This window comes from Nanorana parkeri, unplaced genomic scaffold (assembly GCF_000935625.1).
Source record: "Nanorana parkeri isolate BGI_ZX_2015 unplaced genomic scaffold, ASM93562v1 scaffold153, whole genome shotgun sequence".
In the NCBI taxonomy this organism is placed as follows: domain Eukaryota; kingdom Metazoa; phylum Chordata; class Amphibia; order Anura; family Dicroglossidae; genus Nanorana; species Nanorana parkeri.
The window spans coordinates 1,250,986-1,269,850 of record NW_017306421.1 but is presented as its reverse complement, the minus strand read 5'-3'; the positions used below and the strand labels follow the sequence as shown (position 1 = coordinate 1,269,850).

General features: G+C 42.6%; 1 protein-coding gene across 2 annotated transcripts in view; it reads right to left on the bottom strand.

Moving 5' to 3' along the window:
- Positions 1-4,679: 4,679 nt before the first annotated feature.
- Positions 4,680-18,865, bottom strand: part of EHD1 (EH domain containing 1) — a 40,655-nt gene continuing 26,469 nt past the window's right edge. For both annotated transcript variants that reach the window (XM_018554322.1, XM_018554321.1), the window contains 3 exons: positions 8,326-8,738; positions 6,976-7,140; positions 4,680-5,591 (listed from right to left, as the gene is read on the bottom strand). In XM_018554322.1, coding sequence (XP_018409824.1) covers positions 5,067-5,591; positions 6,976-7,140; positions 8,326-8,738 — 1,103 coding nt within the window. In that variant the 3' untranslated portion in view covers positions 4,680-5,066. The remainder of the gene's footprint in view (positions 5,592-6,975; positions 7,141-8,325; positions 8,739-18,865) is intronic.

Below are 18,865 nucleotides of genomic sequence, written 5' to 3'. Positions count from 1 at the left end.
ATTAGAGCCCCTTCCCCCCCCCCCCCCAGTGTAGTCACATGATAAGGGGACAATGAGACTCCTCCACACTGTGAAAGCTCCTAGTTACAACATGCAGCTTAAAAATCGCTTTGCCTCTGAAGCATGAACAGAACAATGAGGGACTGAAAGAAAGGTGACCACGTGCTGTTGGTGGGGCCACCAATAAAGTGAGGCTATTGCAGTGGAAGTTGGGTCCACTGCCTAACGACTGCACAACAAGGGGCAGGCTCAACGCATGTAGATATCTTGCTTTTCACATTGTGGCAATAACAAAGAAAGAATCCTGAGTCTAGGACCATCATCTGTGCAAGGTGAAATTAGCACCTCCTATTCCAGAAATGATCCCCTGTCCAGCAGTCTTCTGCTTAATATCATCTATCATCATTGCAGTGCACTAACATTTTTAGCTGACTTGGAGCTTACACAGGGCTTGCGCTCTTCATTCCTTTGAGGCCACATGGAGCAGTGGTAGATTACAAGGAAGAGGAGTCTATGCTGCAAGTAGGGCTACCATTAAAGAGAACCTGTTGGTTTGCCATGCAGGATGCTGAATGGGAGTGGTATTGGTCCATTACTCTCTTCTGCTTACAGCATGGGCGTTGTGCCGGTGTCAGGCAGAGAGGCTGCCCTATCGCTTTTGACAATTTAGTAAAAATGCGTTATGCTATTTTTTTTAATCTCCCTGATTCTAATGATTTTAGGGCAGTTTCTCACCAGGGCCCTGCGTGCAGGTCTCACCAGGGCCCTGCGTGCTGGTCTCACCAGGGCCCTGCGTGCTGGTCTCACCAGGGCCCTGCATGCTGGTCTCACCAGGGCCCTGCGTGCTGGTCTCACCAGGGCCCTGCAGCTAGAAAGGTCCATGAGAACCCAAACAGTGACCGCAGATAAATGAGAAGTAACCATGAACTTCATCAACTCTGGAGCTGCGTATTAGTTTCAGAAGTAGGGCTACAGCTAACAATTTTCATAATCGATTAGTTGCCCGATTATTTTTTTCAACTAATCGATTGGTTGCATTTAAAAAAATCTCTCTCCTTCTCCCCTCCCCCAACCAACTAACCGATAATGAGAATAGTTGCCAACTATGCTCATAATCGATTATTGATTTAATCAATTAGTTGTTGCAGCCCTATTCAGAAGTCACTTGCAATAAGGAACAGGTTTTGTTTTTTCTCCCTCAGAACTAGTTCGCAGGCTGATGCAGAGGTTCTTACCAGAAGTGGTACAAGAGATACTGGACCTGACAACAGTCACTGTCAGGATGGTTGTACTGCAACAAGTGCCACCTCCAAACCTTAGGCAGTGGCAGCCTCCTATGGTACACAATAGCCTGACAAGTAAAAGCCACCACCACCGGTTCCCTTAAAGGGAATGTATGTATTATAGGGAAAGGTTAGAACCTGTGCCACCTATGTATTGACTTTATTTGTTATACTATGTGCAGCAAATAGGTGGCACACTAGTGACTGTTGCTTTCTCTTGCAATTTGCTACTGTGCTTTGATCAAATGACATAGGCTTTTCAGTTTCTTCAATCTCCTGCTTTTAATATTCATTCACATTACACAAACAGCTGAATGAGTCAACACCCTTCCCGGTTTGCTCATATGACCCAAAAGCATTTTCAAAACGTGAGAATGAATGTCTAAATTAAAAGCGTAATAAAAAAATATACATAAAAACTCTTGTAACTATTCTGATAAAGTAATTGGGGGGAATTTATTATAACTGGAGCAGACAGAATCTGGTGCAGTTGCCCATAGCAACCAATCAGCACATCTCTTCAGTTTGCTCAGGTAAGTTTTGAAAATGAGAGAGAGAAGCTGATTGGTTGCAGTGCAAAGCTGCTCTAGTTTTGATAAATTCCCATCATTATGGTTTACATCTATACGTGGCCTGCCACAAACAACCATCAGGAAGGTCAGATGTAGCTGTATCTTGCTGTGTTTGAGAATATAAAATGGGTTCAAATGTATAAAAGCATCTGTTGTGTGCTGTCTAGTCTGTGTAGTCCTGTGTATCACTAATCACTAGACAAATGGAAATCATAAAAACAGCTCCACAACTATACGTTTGGAAGACTTTACATTTTAATCAGTGCTGGTTCATACAAAAAGTCCCTTACATCAAGAGGCGGCTAACTGAGGTGCAGTAACGATCATTATCACTAGGGGGCTCCCTTAGTTTGTTACAATGGGAATAGAAGATGCCAGAATGTTCCTTCTCATCAGTCATTGACTTCCATCCAGCACACATTTACAAAGGATGGGGGGGGGGGTCCATTTTATTACATCTTAATGACCCATCTTATGCTTCCCAGCCCCGTGTCTTCCATGCATTCATTCTCTGATGGTAAATGCTTAAGGATATTACTCCATGAATGTTCAGGATTTTAATCATTTTACATTTTTGTGTGTGCATACTAGGTATTGAAGATTATCAGCAGCAGGTGGAGACATTTCAGCACCTGATATAACTTAGTGACATTAAACCCTCAGATTTTTTAACATAAAACAATAGTGTAATGTGTGCCTTACTGTAATCCATGGTTGTTTCCCTTCTCTTTGCTGCTCTTCCTTTTTAAATCTGTATCTGTTCTCATGCTGGGCAGAACTTCTGTTTTGCAGCAGACTGCCTTGTCTCTGGAATGGATACATGGTGTCTGTGTGTTGGTTCACAACCTGAGCCAGCACTACAGGAAGAGGCACTTAGCTGCAAATGGAAGTTCTCCCCAAGCATGAGAAGACATGAGGATTTAAAAGGAAGAGCAGCAAAGAGAAGGGACACTACCATGGATTACAGTAAGGCACACATTACAGTATTGGTTTATGTTAAAAAATCTGAGGGTTTAATGTCACTTTAAGGTTGTTACTCACAAAAAGGGATGAGCTTGGGTTTGGACCAAACCCGAGCTTAACCAAACCTGGAAGGAAGCTGTGAGTGCCAACCCAATCATGAGGCCATATAATATCAAAGGCATAACCAACATCCTGCCCCTTTGTTTCTGCCGGCGGTGAATGCCCTGGCCACAGAAGATCAGGTTGGCATGGACAGCTTCCTACCCAGGTTCAGATGAGCTTAGGTTCACAAGCACCCATCCACTAAATTCTAAGTCCAGCAAAGCTCCTCTGAACCCATAGAGGACATGGGGCCACCTGCCCAATCAGCTGCGAGTGGGGCATTCCCTGCCCCGCGGCTGCACATAAACAAAGGGGTGGGCTGCTTGTGCTGACATTGACATTATATGACCATTTGAGGTTAATGTCATCTCATTTCTGCTTAGGTCAGCTGTGAGCAGGGAATTCCCCGGGCCGTACATAATAGGCAGCAGCAGAAGGAACTTTCTTGTGGGTTCATCACCAATTGTAACCCCTCATTTATATCTACAATAAAGAAAGTTTACATTGTTCAAAGAGACACACTGGACACATGGGGTCACGCCACCTCATCATTCAGACAATTTCAAAGCAAAGACTTCAATTTACCAAGAAATAGTTTATAAAAGCTTTGTTAAAAAAAACAAAAACTGAATTATATTACAGAAATAATCAGAAGTGACGGGTGAAAGGCACAGGTTGGTGTCTAGATGTGCATTATTCTGTAAATATAGATTATCTGCTCTTAGAAATGAACACGATTCTTATTCTAGGGAAAAGAAAAAAAACAAAACGATTTTGTACCCCGTAGTGAACAGCAGATGATTACACTTCTATTGTTTCGGAAGCGCTGGGGGAAAAAAACCTCGCTCGGCACTGTTTAATACTGACAGAGTGGTGGAATGAGAGAGACAAGGAGCTGGGTGGACACATCAGAGATCACCAAGCAAGTATTGTTCATTACCAGAGACAGCTCACAAATCAAGCTGGTGGGAAGAATGCAGAAGTGACAACAGTTGGATGATAAGACTGTTCTATTAGACATTTCTTGGAATTAAATACAGCCTCAAACTTCCTAGCAGCTTCAGTTTTGTTCGGCAGCACAGCCACAATAAAGCAAATAAGAGGCTGTTTTTAAAGTGTAATTCCACCAAAATGTTTTTTTTCTTTGCTTTTTGTTTTGGATTGAGTGGGGAGGAGTGAGAACCAATCTAGTTTCTACAGAGCTAGGCAACCTTGGCGCTCTGGCAAAAACTACAAGTCCTATCGTGCATCCAACTGTGGGAGTCAAGCCTGTCAGAGTCTTGCAAAGTCTCATGGGACTTGTAGTTCCACAACAGCTAGAGTGCCAAGATTGCTGACCCCTGCTCTACTGCTATCTGGGGCTCCATTAGATAGGTCCCGGGGAGAGCTGAATCAGCAGAGTGGAACTGGCGATAATTCAGCAACAGTAATATAGGGAAAGGTTAGAACCTATGCCACCTTATTTCCTTCCGTGTCGCAGATTTTCCATCACTTTCTTTCTTGGAGAACCATTTTCATCATTACAGTAAGAATAACCCCAGGACAGTAGTAAAGGTCAGTCCGGGGTTCTAATGCTTCCCCACTTAATCTTTTGGATGGACTTACACTTTAAAGACATACAAGTAAGCTAGTTATCAAGGAGGACCACATAGTCCATTAGTCAAGTACTTATATATCCTTGATCGCTGATTTTCAGTATCCAGAGAAGAAGATCTATGCTATGGAGGGCCACAGAATAGTTGCAGAAGGCTGTAGAGCATGAAGATTGCCTCTGATGCAAAGGAGTTTGAACATGTTGTCAAACCAAAATCTAGGAGTGTAGATTGGTGCTAATAATATTGAGCTTATGCTGTAATAAAATGGTTGACCACCATTCAAAACACAATAATACCTAAGACAGAAAGTGTAATTGAACCGACTCTTTGTCCACAAGCTGCTCAACAAGTATAACAACTGAATTTCACTGCTTGCACAACACTCGGTTTCTTCCAATCCAGTCCTTTTTATTTTATTAAAGCCGTGTTATGACGTTGGATGTCCCAGAGTTCGTCTGCCAATGCTGGAGTTCTTTGTGGTGCAGGCATTCAAGAAGAACATACGTGTGGAAGATTCTGTAGAAGAGGAGAAAGTGAAGGCAGTACAGTGTTTATTCCCCTCTCCGCTTTGAAGGTGGAATTAGATGTGAAGGAAGGTCGGCTGGTAATTCGTGCCCTTCTAGCTTGACTTTTATTAAATGGTTTGCTAAGGCAAACTCTTCGTCGTCAAGAAGCCCATCATGGTCCACATCTGCCAACTTCCAGATTTTACCCAGCACTGTGTTGGGGAGTTTGGACTTCACCATTTCCTTCTTGGCACTGGCTCCAGTGATCTTTCCATTCACAGGGGAAAGAGTGTAGAAGATTTCATCATAAGTTGGTTTATCTTTGGCTACAACCCACTCTAGGTCATCGATACCTTCTCCAGCTCCCTCACCATAGCCATGGCCAAATGGACCATTCATGGTTCCTTCAAATGCACCACCTTTAACAACCTGGTTTGTCATTTGGGACTCTTCCTGCCGAACCATGACCATAAGCCGGGCAATGTCATTGGACAACATGTCATCTACTGTGTCCAGCAATTTTGGTTTCAAGGGCTGGAACTTGGAGAAGTCCTGTGTCATTAGAACTTCCTAAAAAAACAGAACACACAAGAGGTCTTTTACTGCAGTGTAAGATTAGAGCGTCATTTCACTCAGCACACAGTTTTCACAATTTCATGACCAGTACAGATTTGTATATTCTCTCTCTGGTGGCTATGGGCATATCATAGAGTAGATTTTCCTCCCCACAGAACGGCTGAGATTACAGGGTAAAGCATATATAACCTACACAGAAACCTTTTTCACTACCAGAATGTTTTCATTTTGTTCCACATGCTTGAAGAACCACTAATTTTATATATATATATAGATATATATATATATATGTATATGTGTGTGTATATGAGAGATATATATATATATATGTATATGTGTGTGTATATGAGAGATATATATATATATATGTATATGTGTGTGTATATGAGAGATATATATATATATATGTATATGTGTGTGTATATGAGAGATATATATATATATATGTATATGTGTGTGTATATGAGAGATATATATATATATATATATATATGTATATGTGTGTGTATATGAGAGATATATATATATCTAGATCTATCTAGATATATATAGGACTTTGAAAGCTGACACCACATTCTTCGTGATAGAAAAAGCTTGACCAAAATGGATTTAAAAATAGACCATGTGGAATATTATTAGCTGGACATTGACTGTGGCCAATCAGATGCAGTTACTGTTCAGATGGCTGCAAATGAAGAACAGGAATCTAGCCGTGTAGCAAGACAAATAAAAAATGGGGATGGTGGCATGCATGTTTGATAGAAGATGAGCAGAGATGGAGGTCTTTGAAGTGGCAGCTGTGTGGCTCTTGGCGCACATCCCTGGGGAGCGGGAATACAATACGGCTTCCAATAAATAGGTCAAAGTAGCTTTTAGTCATTCATCCACCTAGAAGCAGTTTTGATATTTGCATAACTCCTCCCTAAAGCCAGCCCACTAATTGCATCTGGGCCGAGGACTATTGAGGCAGGGAGCTGTGATGTTCACAGGAAGCAGGGAAGGTAAAATATAAATCAGGTTAAACTTCAGCTCTAAAGTGATGTACCGTATATACTACAAATGACTGTTCATAACACTGCACTAGAAAGAAAAAAAAAACATAAAACAAACACTCGCTTTAACTACATATACAGGAGCTTGCTTTGTACAGTATTTCTATTTTTAATATTCAGACTCAGACCCCCTTATTGTCACACAGTAAACATAACCAATTATGTCATTGTCATCAGAATGACGGCTTATTTACAGAACATAGGAAGTGATATATCTCTGCAGAGCATATCTTCTATAGTTAGAAGTTCAGATAAGGCAACATGTGATCTACATGACAGAAACGTTCATTCAGCGACATATTTTCTTGGACCGTCTCATTTCTCACCTGCATTTTCTTGAGATTTGGAAAGTCTCCGGGAGAAATCTGATATTCCTTTTCAATTTTAATGTAGATCTCAGCCAAGTTGTTAATAAGATCCTTCTTCTTATTGTCCTTCCCAAATACATTTGGCATTTCTTTTTTTAATGCACTAATAATATAGGCGTGAACCTGAAACAGGAAAATGAACAAAAGTCAAACTTTGCTAGAGCAATGAGCAACAGAACCAACAGATCTATGTATTCTATTACCAGACCACATTAATAGTATCTGACAACATCTTCCCGACAGCTTTCCATTAGATTTCAAGAAACTCATGAACACAAACTGCTTTAATGTTACTGTTATTCAAAAACACACCTACATGAATGATTTTATTTACTGAGCACTGGATACAGAGGCTGTGGAGCAGTAATTAAACCCAAAACAATAGACAAGCTCAACGTGAGCACTTTCCATACAGTACTTCAATTCAGTTTCGATCTATAATACACAATGTAAAAACAACATGAGAATATCTGATAATAGTAATAGCTGCTGAAACTATTAGCCCTCATTCACACTATAACCGGCCTGCACGTACAGCTACGCAGCACGGCCGTGTAATCCCATAGAGAAGGACAGGGGCTGCGTACTAATCACACACAGCACCTGTCCTTCCCGGGAGCTGCTCAATACAGCCGTGCACACGACACGGAGCTGTACGTGCGGGCCGATTACAGTGTGAATGAGGGCTTAGTGCCCATTCACAAATCACACATCAGCTGGTGTGTTGTGCCTGTACAGTGCCGAGTTGCCGATCCTGGAGCATCGCACTGTGTTGTCTGATGGTTCTCATTCATCCAGGTCATGGTATATCTGTAAAAAATAAGTCAAGGCAACTGGACTTGCTGTATTTGTCTTGAAGACGTTTCACTGGTCATCCAACCAGCTGGTTGAGAAAGTCTTGACTTATTTTTTACAGATATCGCACTGTTGTCTCCTTCCACAAAACATTTTACTAACTCAAAATTAGTATTTTCAAGTATACTAAATGAGTTGGTAAATCTAAAAGAAGTGTACACCATCAGACTATCCACTGAGGTAGAGGCAGTCTAAATCTCAGAGCAAGATAGACCGAGATAAAGACCCTCTGGCAGTTTAAACAGTTCTTATATGTGTATCATGTGTACTACATCCGTGTATTTAGCCGTTTGCCTGCAATTGCAGCTTTCAGCTTGGTTGCCTAATACTTAAACTATAAACACATCTTAAGGAGAAGCCATCGCTGTTGGTCACTCATTTTAAAAATACATGAAATGATTTGCATTTCTTACAGTTGTTACATAAATATAAGCTGTTACTCCTTTTTCTCACCTTGGCCAGCCTGGCTCGTTTAATGAGGTCATTCAGCTTGCGGAGAGCAGCATTCCTTGGCAGTGACTGAATGTCCTTGAACAAGTCTTGTTCCTCTGCTTCAAACAGTTTGCGGTTGTCTGGTATGAGCAGTGGATGGGACCAGAATGAACCGATGTACACACGTACCACCTCTGGGGTGTTGATGATCTTGCCCAGTGACCACATGAGGGCTCCGTACACTCTCATAAGCTGCTGGGTTTCAATTTGATCTGCCTTGTTAAGGACAACCCGGATTTTATCTTCATGGTTTTTGAGTGCTTTGATGACTTCAGAAAACTCATCTGATATATCCAGCTTGTGGGCATCAAAGAGCAGAATGATCCGATCCACTCGCTCCGCAAACCACTCCAGGACTGCAGCAAAGTCATAGCCTGCGAGGACAGAAAAGAGATGGTCAGATTACATACAGTATTGCGGTGTGTCACCTGCACTCCATAGGGCATAGTAAACCATGAGAATACGGATTGTGGTGCTTGAAGTGATGGAATGAATGGTGCCGTGTATTTTCACAGTATGGATAAAGGAATCACCAGCACTCACAAAACTACGCCACCATGAGGAAGGGACCGTGCGTGGCCCTGAAACAGCTTGAAGGACGCATGTTGAATAAAAATGAACAAAGAATTCATGCTTTGAATTCTGTGGATTGCTGGCGATTCCTTTATCCAGGACACACACACACACACACATCGGTCTCATGTCACTTGAGGTGAGATCACAAGCAGTGAACATTGAAGCATTTATGAATCCAAACACCTGGGATCAACAGAAGACCAACTCTCCAATATGTCCTCTACCTTTCATGCACCACTCTCAGGTAGATGAGGGCACAAAGCAGTCCTGTGCTACAGTACAAGGCACATTGGGCACTATGTAACATGAGAACCGATTCTGTTTTATACAAGACCCGCACTTTTCTGACAGGTAAAGCTGTTTTGTGGCTTGTCACTAAGCAAGACAATTATAGTATATGATTCCATGCCAGTCTGACTAGATATACATGTGAAGGATTTTATACCTCCAGGCAATGTAGGGTTAGTAGTAGTCCCATTCATCTGTAATGTTAAAGATGTTGTGTACCTTTATCCAAACCACTTGCCTAGGCTTAGTTTAGGCTTTTTCTCCCCTGCACCTACAATAACCAATGTTATTGTAGGTGCAGGGATTATGCGGCATAGTATTAAAGCAATGTTATTGTAGGTGCAGGTTATGTCAGATGGACAAATCCCAGGACAGGTAACAATTGCTCCTTACAAATTACAGCTGGTGTATCACTTTTGAGGTTCTTTTGTAGTTATTGATGGAGTTGTCTCCTAAAAAAGGAACCCCCCCCCAAATGTGGTCCCAGCAGCAACAGCTACACTTCTTATTAACACAGTGACTAGAGTTGTGGGATGACCCGATAACTCCATAAAGGAGTACAGATATATTTAAAACCAAGATCACTTCTACCGCTGTTGCCTTCAGCCAAGTCAATAGTGATTCACTCAGCCAAGTATGCAACTTTCACTTTTCACTGTGTAGGGAGTGGTAGGTCAGCGGCAAGCTGCCAACCATAAACTCCACAAGTTTTCTGTATAACAAATAACTAAAGATTTCCAGCACAAAGTCGGCTATTGATGGAAATGATTGAAACATATCTAAACCCAAAAACAAGAATGCAATATAGTGCAGCATACCAATCCTTAGATGTGGTGGCTGCATTGTCTATTTTTAGCCTTTTTCCCTTTATTTTCACCCGGTGATCCGGCCAGTAACACACTTCCTGTCTTAGTGTGGCTCCACTCTATGGAGGAGCAATGGAGCCATCCTTGGACAGCAGCATTGTGGGGAGGGGAGCGTTAGATGTACTAGCAGATTTAGATTGAATTTGTGAGTCAAGTCCATCTTACCTCCAGCTAACACTTTTGAAACAACTCTTTCTTAACCCTTGTAGTGGGTAGCTACCCCCACACTGCTTGTTTGTGCTAAACTAACACAATTATACTCATCTGAAGCTCCGAGCCAGCCAGCTGTCACAGCGCTCACTGCAGCCCGTTTCCCCCTCCACAACAGCACCGGAATGTTCCTCAGCATCCTCACTTCTATACACAATGAAGGGAATTATCAAAACTGGAGCAGAGAAAATCTGGAGCAGCTGTGCATGGCAACCAATCAGGTTCTCTCTTTCATTTTCAAATCTTAACTGAAGTGAAAAGAGAAGCTGATTGGTTGCAATGGGCAACTGCTCCAGATTCTGTCTGCTCCAGTATTGATAAATTCCCCCGAATGTATAGACGTGATGATTTACGGGACCTTAGATCACTCCAGGGGCCGGACTAACAAGTTTTTTTTTTCTTTCTTTAACCTAGACAAAACGAGCACTACAGGGGTAGTCCCACCGCAAGCGTTAATCAAATTTTGTCCTGGAGGAGTTCTTCTTTAAGCTGTTACAGCAACAGTTAATTTTTTCAGACTTTTACCCAGCTTTCACTAAAAATCACAACAGAGTGCAGCTCTGCATGCTGATATGAAGTCATCTTTCATTCAATAGTGAAATATTTTTTGTTACTACTTTCAATGACCATATTTCCATTTCCTGGTTGAGTGAGGCACTGGTGATATACCCTTCGCAGCATGCATTTGTAAGACTCGGGCTACATCAGCAGTGCCTTCCTGACAAATCGGTCTTTAGTGAAAATGGCCGCTGTGAGAAGAATAGGAAGGAAAAGAAAAATAAAGTATGCAAAGAATAAAAAGCCGGCAATTATAAGTATCTGTTTGTAGATTGTCATTACTAAATATTTCTTTCTAAAAAGGGAGAAGTTCCTCTCTTAGGGCTTGTTCACACCAAATGCAGACCAGATCTGCACGAGTTTCTGCACGCGCAGTGCAGTGTATTTTGCCACGTTCCGGGCTGTTTTTGTAAAAAAAAAAAAAAATATATATATTTTTGTTTCAGCTTAAAATGGGCTTTCAGGGCCTGTGCACAAGAGTTTCGGGTCCGGATCAGGTGCGGATCTGCAGACGCAGGGCTATGTGTTTTTGCCGCGTTTTTGATGCGTTCCAGTTAAAGAAAAAAAACTATCTTATTTTTTATTTTTGCTGGAGTAGGGCTGTCAGTATGCTAGCTGCAGTGCAGTGCGTTTTTGACACGTTTTGAGTTTTCGGACAAAATGTGACATGCAGTATTTTTCTGTCGTAACCTGAACGGACTGAGAACTGTAGCCCATAAAACACATAGGGATACATTGGGATGCATTTTTAGTGCAGGAGCGTACGGATCAGGTCAGCACACAAAACGGACGTCGTGTGAACAGGCCCTCAGTGCATTCCAGGGCGTTTGCATGCATTTTTGATGTGTTTGCATGTGTTCCAGAGCAGGGAAAATAGGGCTTGCTGCAGTTTTTTTTTTTACATGTTCCGGAACTGAACACTGCGGTGTGAACTAGAGCCCAAAATACCATTGGAATACATTGGACACGTTTTTGATGCGTTCTGTAACTGGTCTGCAACTGCAACGCATTTGGTGTGAACAAGCCCTGAGAGAAAAAACACCTCGGAAGACCTGCATCACAGACACCAGATATTTGGACCATTTCAATGTTGCCGTCTGCTGAATTTGCTCTGGTAAATGCAACCAACTTCATAAGAAGCCGGACATACATTTCACAACAAATTCCGTATATGCTTTTGCTCAGAATGTCCCGTACACAAAGAAATAGATTTGGACTTTCAGCCTTCACCAAATTAACAGAAATGTGGAATGAGAGACGGCTTTCCAGTCTCCCCAGTATGACAGCATTCCTTCCACTTAATTATCTGCAGTTTAAAAAAAAAAAAAAAAATGTAACTTCTGTAATCCTATGGGATGTGATGACAGCCAGAGGTTGATGGTCAAATGTAGTTTCCCTTATAAGGCTGCAGCCAAAAGAGTCACTATTTATACACAAACCCTCCTAGTAGCTATTCCTCATTCTACTACAGCTCAGTGTGTAAAATCTGTAGGACATATATTACTTGGGTTTAAAAACAAACCAGTGTGATATCCGTTTTACCCAGTTTAACTCTTTTGCTGCCAGACAGTGCCCCCAATTTTGCACTTTAGATGGCCAGACCATTTTTTTGCTATATTCATATACACAGGTGGCCAGTGCTCTGAATGTTTGTGATCTAAACCATCATCAGACAGCTCAGATAACAGGCACGTTGTACAGCCACTGATGATATAACACCTGGGCAAAAGCACAAGGTCCCTGGTACCCGGCTCCATTCTTGGTATCTGATAGATGTTGGAATTCAGCACGGGGTCTAAAACGGCACAACGCATGCAGCGTACGCGCAACATAAAAAACTGCTAGGAGCAGGAGTGAATAAAATACCCGTCACCTCTGTGTATGGAGAAGTATGTCACTCACCATGCGACAGCATAAGCAAAGCACAGGCTGAAATTAAATATAAGGCCTCATTCACGAGACTAACAGCCGGCCCCGTACAGATCTGTGTGTCGTGCACAGCCGTATCGAGCTGCTCCCGGTAAGGACAGGTGCTGCATGTGATTACACGCAGCAGCCTGTTCTTCTCTATGGGAGTACACGGCGCGTGTCCGTACTTGTACGCAGACAGGATGGATCCGTTTTGCGTCGGAGCAGGGACACCCGCGCGGACGTGCAGTTTGGGCGAGCATACGGTGGTGTACTCCCATAGAGAACAGACTGCTGTGTACAAAAATCACACGCAGCACCTGTCCTTCCGGGGAGCGTCTTGATACGGCCGTGCACGCAGCACGGAGCTGTAAGGGCCGGCTGTTAGTAGTGTGAATGAGGCCTTATACTGTACACTACAACTGCTAGTCTACTGTATTGGTAGCCGTCAGACAAGGCAGGGCAAACAAGTTCAAATAAGAGAGAGTGTGAAAGCCTATCCCTGACCGGATTCCTAATTCCATTGCATCAGAGGAGCAAATACAAATATTGTGCTTATGATTACCCCAGAAGCAACACTCACAGACACTATAAACCATAATGACAGTCACATTTACATAAGAAACACAATAAATCCATTTCAGTCTGGCAAGCTTTATTTTCATATGTTTTGAATTTCTGGACACAGTAAATGCAGATCTGATGTTATTATGGTTTTGAGCATTTCAAGAAACACTCCAAAAACGTTTCTGACTTACAGTGGACTTAAAAGCTACAGGCTGACCGGTACAGTGACTGACTAGCAGAGTTCACTGGGATTCTGCCAATTCTGATCAGCAGAGCCCTTCCACACAGGATAGGGCCCAGGCACCCTTCTTTCTTCTAGCCTCACAGGAGCTCATCAGGCATGTCGTGCCCACTCTAGGTCCTCATTGCTGGATTACATTGATGGTGTAATCAGGGGGCAAGGTCTAGGAAAGAAGTGGAGCCACAGAATAGAAAAAAAAGTGGGCCTAGGCAAAAGAGCATATCATCATATGATATCATAGTATCATTTACAACACAATTGGCCCCAATTCTTCAAAGGGATGAGGTTTCTTAAGTCAAAGTCAGCTTCAATAGAAGAATTGGCGAGGTCTATAAATATTCATCACAAACAATGTTTTCTCATTTTATGCAGCACTGGGAGCTGGTAACATACAGACTATCCATCTTCTTCCTAAAGCAGATAGATTTTGCAATATAAAGTGCGTGTTTTATTGATTAGTTTAATTCTGCCCCCCTACAGTTGCCTATTGTACCATCCCTCCATTACCCCACTGATCCATTCACATTTACACATTTTTATTTGTAAAATGAACATTTTATATAAAGACACATAGCCATTTAAAATAAATGAAACTCCCACACAACCATTAGAGTTTCCCTTTAAGACATACATATGAATGATGCAAGTCAGTCGAGGATTTCCTAACACGTGTTAGCAATTTACAGAAATCCAGCAACCTAGAAGAACAATTAAGAAATGTTGTGTTGCAAATAAAGGACAGAACTCATTCTCCATATTAGTCCAAACAGATTTTTATTAGGCAAGACAAAAAAACAAACTCATAATGTGAGAATCATGGAGGACCACGTTTCTCCCTCTGAAGGAATGACAGTGCCTGTATAGCCAAAACTTTTTTTAGTTTTGGCGATTGGGAAGAATTTGAACCTCGGTCAGATATGTATTGCGGTGTCCCTGCTGGGTAGACTGAGCCACTATTTGCCCTCTATTGTATCGACATTGAGATAGAAAGTGATAGGAAATCCAAAATGTTAGAGTGGTCTCCATAACAAGAGTAAACCTTCCAATGAGAACACCTCTTCCAAAAAGACAATTCCCCTCACTTTGTAGTGATATCCCTACAAGTGTAGTATCTGTTCTTATCAGTTTTCGGAGGGGAACAGCATGGACCGTCCTTAGTACTCTCTGGAGTGAAGGTGGGTGTTGAGGCGACTCCTTTTTGGAAGAGGGGGGAGTTTCCTCGGCACTAATGCCTCCTGACTGAACAGATGCTTGCTTGGTCTGGCCGGAGGATTCGGGGGGCGGTAGAGGCCATGGTGCTGTGCCCACTGCGGGTGGCGTCCCAGGGGTGCTCAGAAAATCACTAGGGTGCGGGACCCCACAAGTGATTCACTGTGCACATGGACACGGCACCTATTGCATTTTCTGCACAACACCTCTTGGACAGGCCTTATGGCTATATTTTTGCACTCCGGCCCCTAAGGCCTGTCAGCGTGGTGCACTGGCACTTTCCATGTATTTGTTGCACTACATGCACGTTTTTTATTTTTAAAATTTGACCCACTAGATTGCAGAGGGTGCGGGTACCTTCGGGGCCCATTGGGAGCCCCCAACCTAGTACTTGTGGGACCTGTTTCGGCAGGTCCCGGAAGATCGGAGTCCGCCTGCCTTCGGGTAGGTGGACCAAAGTATTCCTAGCCCCTGTCAGGAGCTTTGCTCCCCGGGGGGAGGGGGTTGGGAAATTGTGACCCCTTCTTTATTGCAGGACCAAGCACCCACGTGCACATGTTTGTGTGTTGTGATTTCACGATTCACATTTTTTTTGTTCACAAGGGATTCGTTTGCGAATCGCTCCACGGGCTTTAAAAAACAAACAAAAAAACAGAAAAATGATGGGAATTCTCTCCAGTGGGACACAGACAGCAAAAAATAAACTGAGGGATTTTAACTCCTACCTTCTCTATCCAAAAGCAAAAAAAGTTTAGGCTATTCATGCACTTTAACTGTTTGGCTGTGGTGATGCTTTTTGGCTTTAGTACTTTTGAGTCCCTGACCTAGCCATGATGGCTAGGCAACAAGTATTTTAAGGAGAGGTAAAAAACATGTTGACATGTTTCCCTCATGCCATTTTAAACATTTTTAAAGTCACGTCCTGCCTGAATGAAGACATCACAGGGTGTTACCTTTGTTAGCAAGAAAAGGCCTCTTCAGTATATGCCATCACGTTCTCAAACAATTCTTCCCCACACAGCCACCTCCTCATGTATCACTTCCCCCTCCTCTTTTAGATTGTAAGCCCCAGGGGCAGGGCTCTCCTTACCATCTTGTGATTGTAATGTCTTCCTTATATTGTAAAGAGCTACGCAAACTGTTGGCGCTATATAAATGCTATGTAATAATAATAATGTGCCCCCTCATCTTCCCAGGCAAGGAGTAGGCCACATTCAGAGATGCTAAAATCTTATGTACCATCTACTCAGCAGGATGTTCACGAAGAAGAAGAAGATTATACTCACCCAAACTACCCAGCTAACTCCCTGCTTCCCCGGTCACTGAAGCCTGTCCCCTCCTCTTCTGCACAGATGTAATGCTTCTCAGCGTCCTCAACTCTATACACTTGTATACAGCGTTATGACACAAGGATTCTTAGAACGCTGCAGAGAAGAGGGAGAGAGGCTCTGGAGACCAGTCTAAGAACAAGCCGGCTTGAATGATCCGGTGAGTATAACTTGCAGTGCCGGGGTAGCCCCATTGCAAGACAAAATATTTCCCCCAGAGATTTTCTTTAAAGCATAATGTACTGAGAAAAATATGTCGGCTTCCATTGCTGCCCATTACTTCTGAAAACCCGACCTGGATGTCTTGCAGAGCCTCTGGCTTTATAATCTTAAAGTGACATTAAAGTCCAAAGTCATCCCCCTTCTGTTAATCCGATCATCTTCTTTCCTGTAGTTTTAAGCTGTCCCTCCAGCGCTGATGCGGGTCTCCGATCCACGCTGACTCCTCTGTCCTCCTCTCATGTCCCACGGTGTCTGTGCGGGTGCACGCTGCTCCATAAACTTACCGCGTGTCTCTCCTCGTCTCCCGGCCGAACATCTGAACTGCGCATGCGCCCGCCCCAAGATCCTTTGGAACTGCGCATGCGCCTACCCGAGAAAATTTTCAGAAGGATGGGAGCGCTCGTTGGAGACACAGGTATTAACTCTTTGCAAAAAAAAAAATGTTTACACCGTTTTGCATATATCTACTGCTTGCTAGCCGTACATATATGCAAAAACATGAAAGGGTTTAATAACCCTCAAAGTTTGAGTAGCAACATGTATGCAAATAAGGACTATATGATCTTTCCTGATTTGCATATTCTTCCTAGGTCAGTGACTCAAAGCAGAGGGTTAGCATTTCAATCATATTTCTCTCAAGATAGTGGTTATAACTACTCATCGTGTATGGGGTCTGTTGTGGGTCCTCCTCCTATTAGATAGCCTAGTTCCAGGGGTGGAAAAGTTAAATAAAAAGTTCACAAGCCTGTCCATTCAATCCAGGAGCAAGCTCCATTGACAACAACTAGAGAAAACCTCAAAAGCTAGGCACCAGCTGTAAATTTTAAGTAGTATTGGCAACCTGGCTCCTGGGATATGCTCTGCCCTAGCTTAAGCTGGTAACACATGGAACAGGGGCCCTGTCAGCAGTCTTCCCCTGGCATCCTTGAATCTGAAAATCGAAGCGGCTGGTCAGAATTTTCTTGGCCGAACAGTGACTATAGCCAATCAACTGCAGAAACGGTTCAGGTATACTGACAGAGGCATACGCCTGTCCACGACATTTAATGTGAATGGGGAAGAATCTGTTAGATGATTTTTTTTGTTTTGTTCAGCCCACAAGCTAAAAATGGGGGCTTTAGTCAAACAAGGCCCTTGTGGAAGCATCCCAGAGACATCCAAAGAAGATGTCCAGTTTTACTTCTCAGTGCAGAAGAGTAATAAGCTCTACTTAAAATTAAAAAATAAAATAAATATGGACCACCCTACCTCCATAGAGAACATTTGACTTGGTCAGCCTGGAGGCAATACCTTTTTCCTGGTGATCCTCTATCCCTTCTTCATTACATAATCATTTGTAGGTGAACCACCCTCCTCCGCAAGAAACTTTTCAATGCTCTGATCTCTCAAGACTCTTCACCCCAACCTACCTACGTTGAGATGCGAGTGCTGTTGTACCATTTAACATCTGTTATAACCCTGAATTGGAATCGTATTGTTATCTTTTGGTTCCTTGTACATAAAACATTTTCCTTACGATCTCCTTTTTTCCTTGTATGTAACATTCTGTATGCTGGCTGCACATGTGTACTCTAAAAATCCAAATATTTATTGAACGAACGAAACAAAAAAAAAAAAAACCGTCAATCCTATTTTAGAAAGGCAGTCCAGCAGTTCGGATATATACTTTTTCTGATTTCTTTCACCATATACAGTGGTACCTCAGTTCACGAACTTAATTCGTTCCACGATTCTGGTCGTGAACCAAATCAAACTGTGATCAGACAGCGATCTCGACTAGAGGAAGCCACGACTATGTGTCAGAGCAGGGGAGATGGCTGCGGTTGTGTTAGTCACCCGTTCGCGAATGGAAGCAAAATTTTGCCGAACTTCCTGTTCGCGAACTGAATTGTTCGCAAACAGAAGCGTTCGTGAACCGAGGTACCACCTTATTTGTTTAATCTAAACTATGGATGTTGATATACCAGTTCAGATACTTGGCATTTTCACGAGAACTATCAGGGTTGCAGCTGGGACCTGGCTCTGGCGCTCCACCACTGTCCTGAAATCATTAGTCTGTATTGTTTTAGAATAACGGTCACATGACAATAAACAAAAATGCATCAGTACTTCTGTGAGTACTTGGACAAATATCAGTACTTAAAAAAAATTATATTGGTGCACTCCTTATTTATAAAAAATAAAATAATACATTAAAACAGGGATGCACAAATCCCAAGATCTCCGTATGCGCCTTAAAAATGACATTGTCCTTGGTGGTGAGACAAGTTGTTTTACATGCTGGTTTGTGAGTGTGCCATGATGCCTTTCTACTGTAAAAATGACAGCTGCCTCCTAACTTTTGAATTTTTCTCTAGTCTAGTCTTGGAGCTGGAAAAGTATCTGTACCTGTACAGAGTATGTACTTGGTATCTGAACATCCCTAATCTAAACACATTACTGCAAAAGAAAGCCACAAAAAAGCCAAGCAAAGAAAAAAGAACGAAAAAGCGCACAACCGAAAAGTCCCAGCTGGCAGTGGGGGGGTC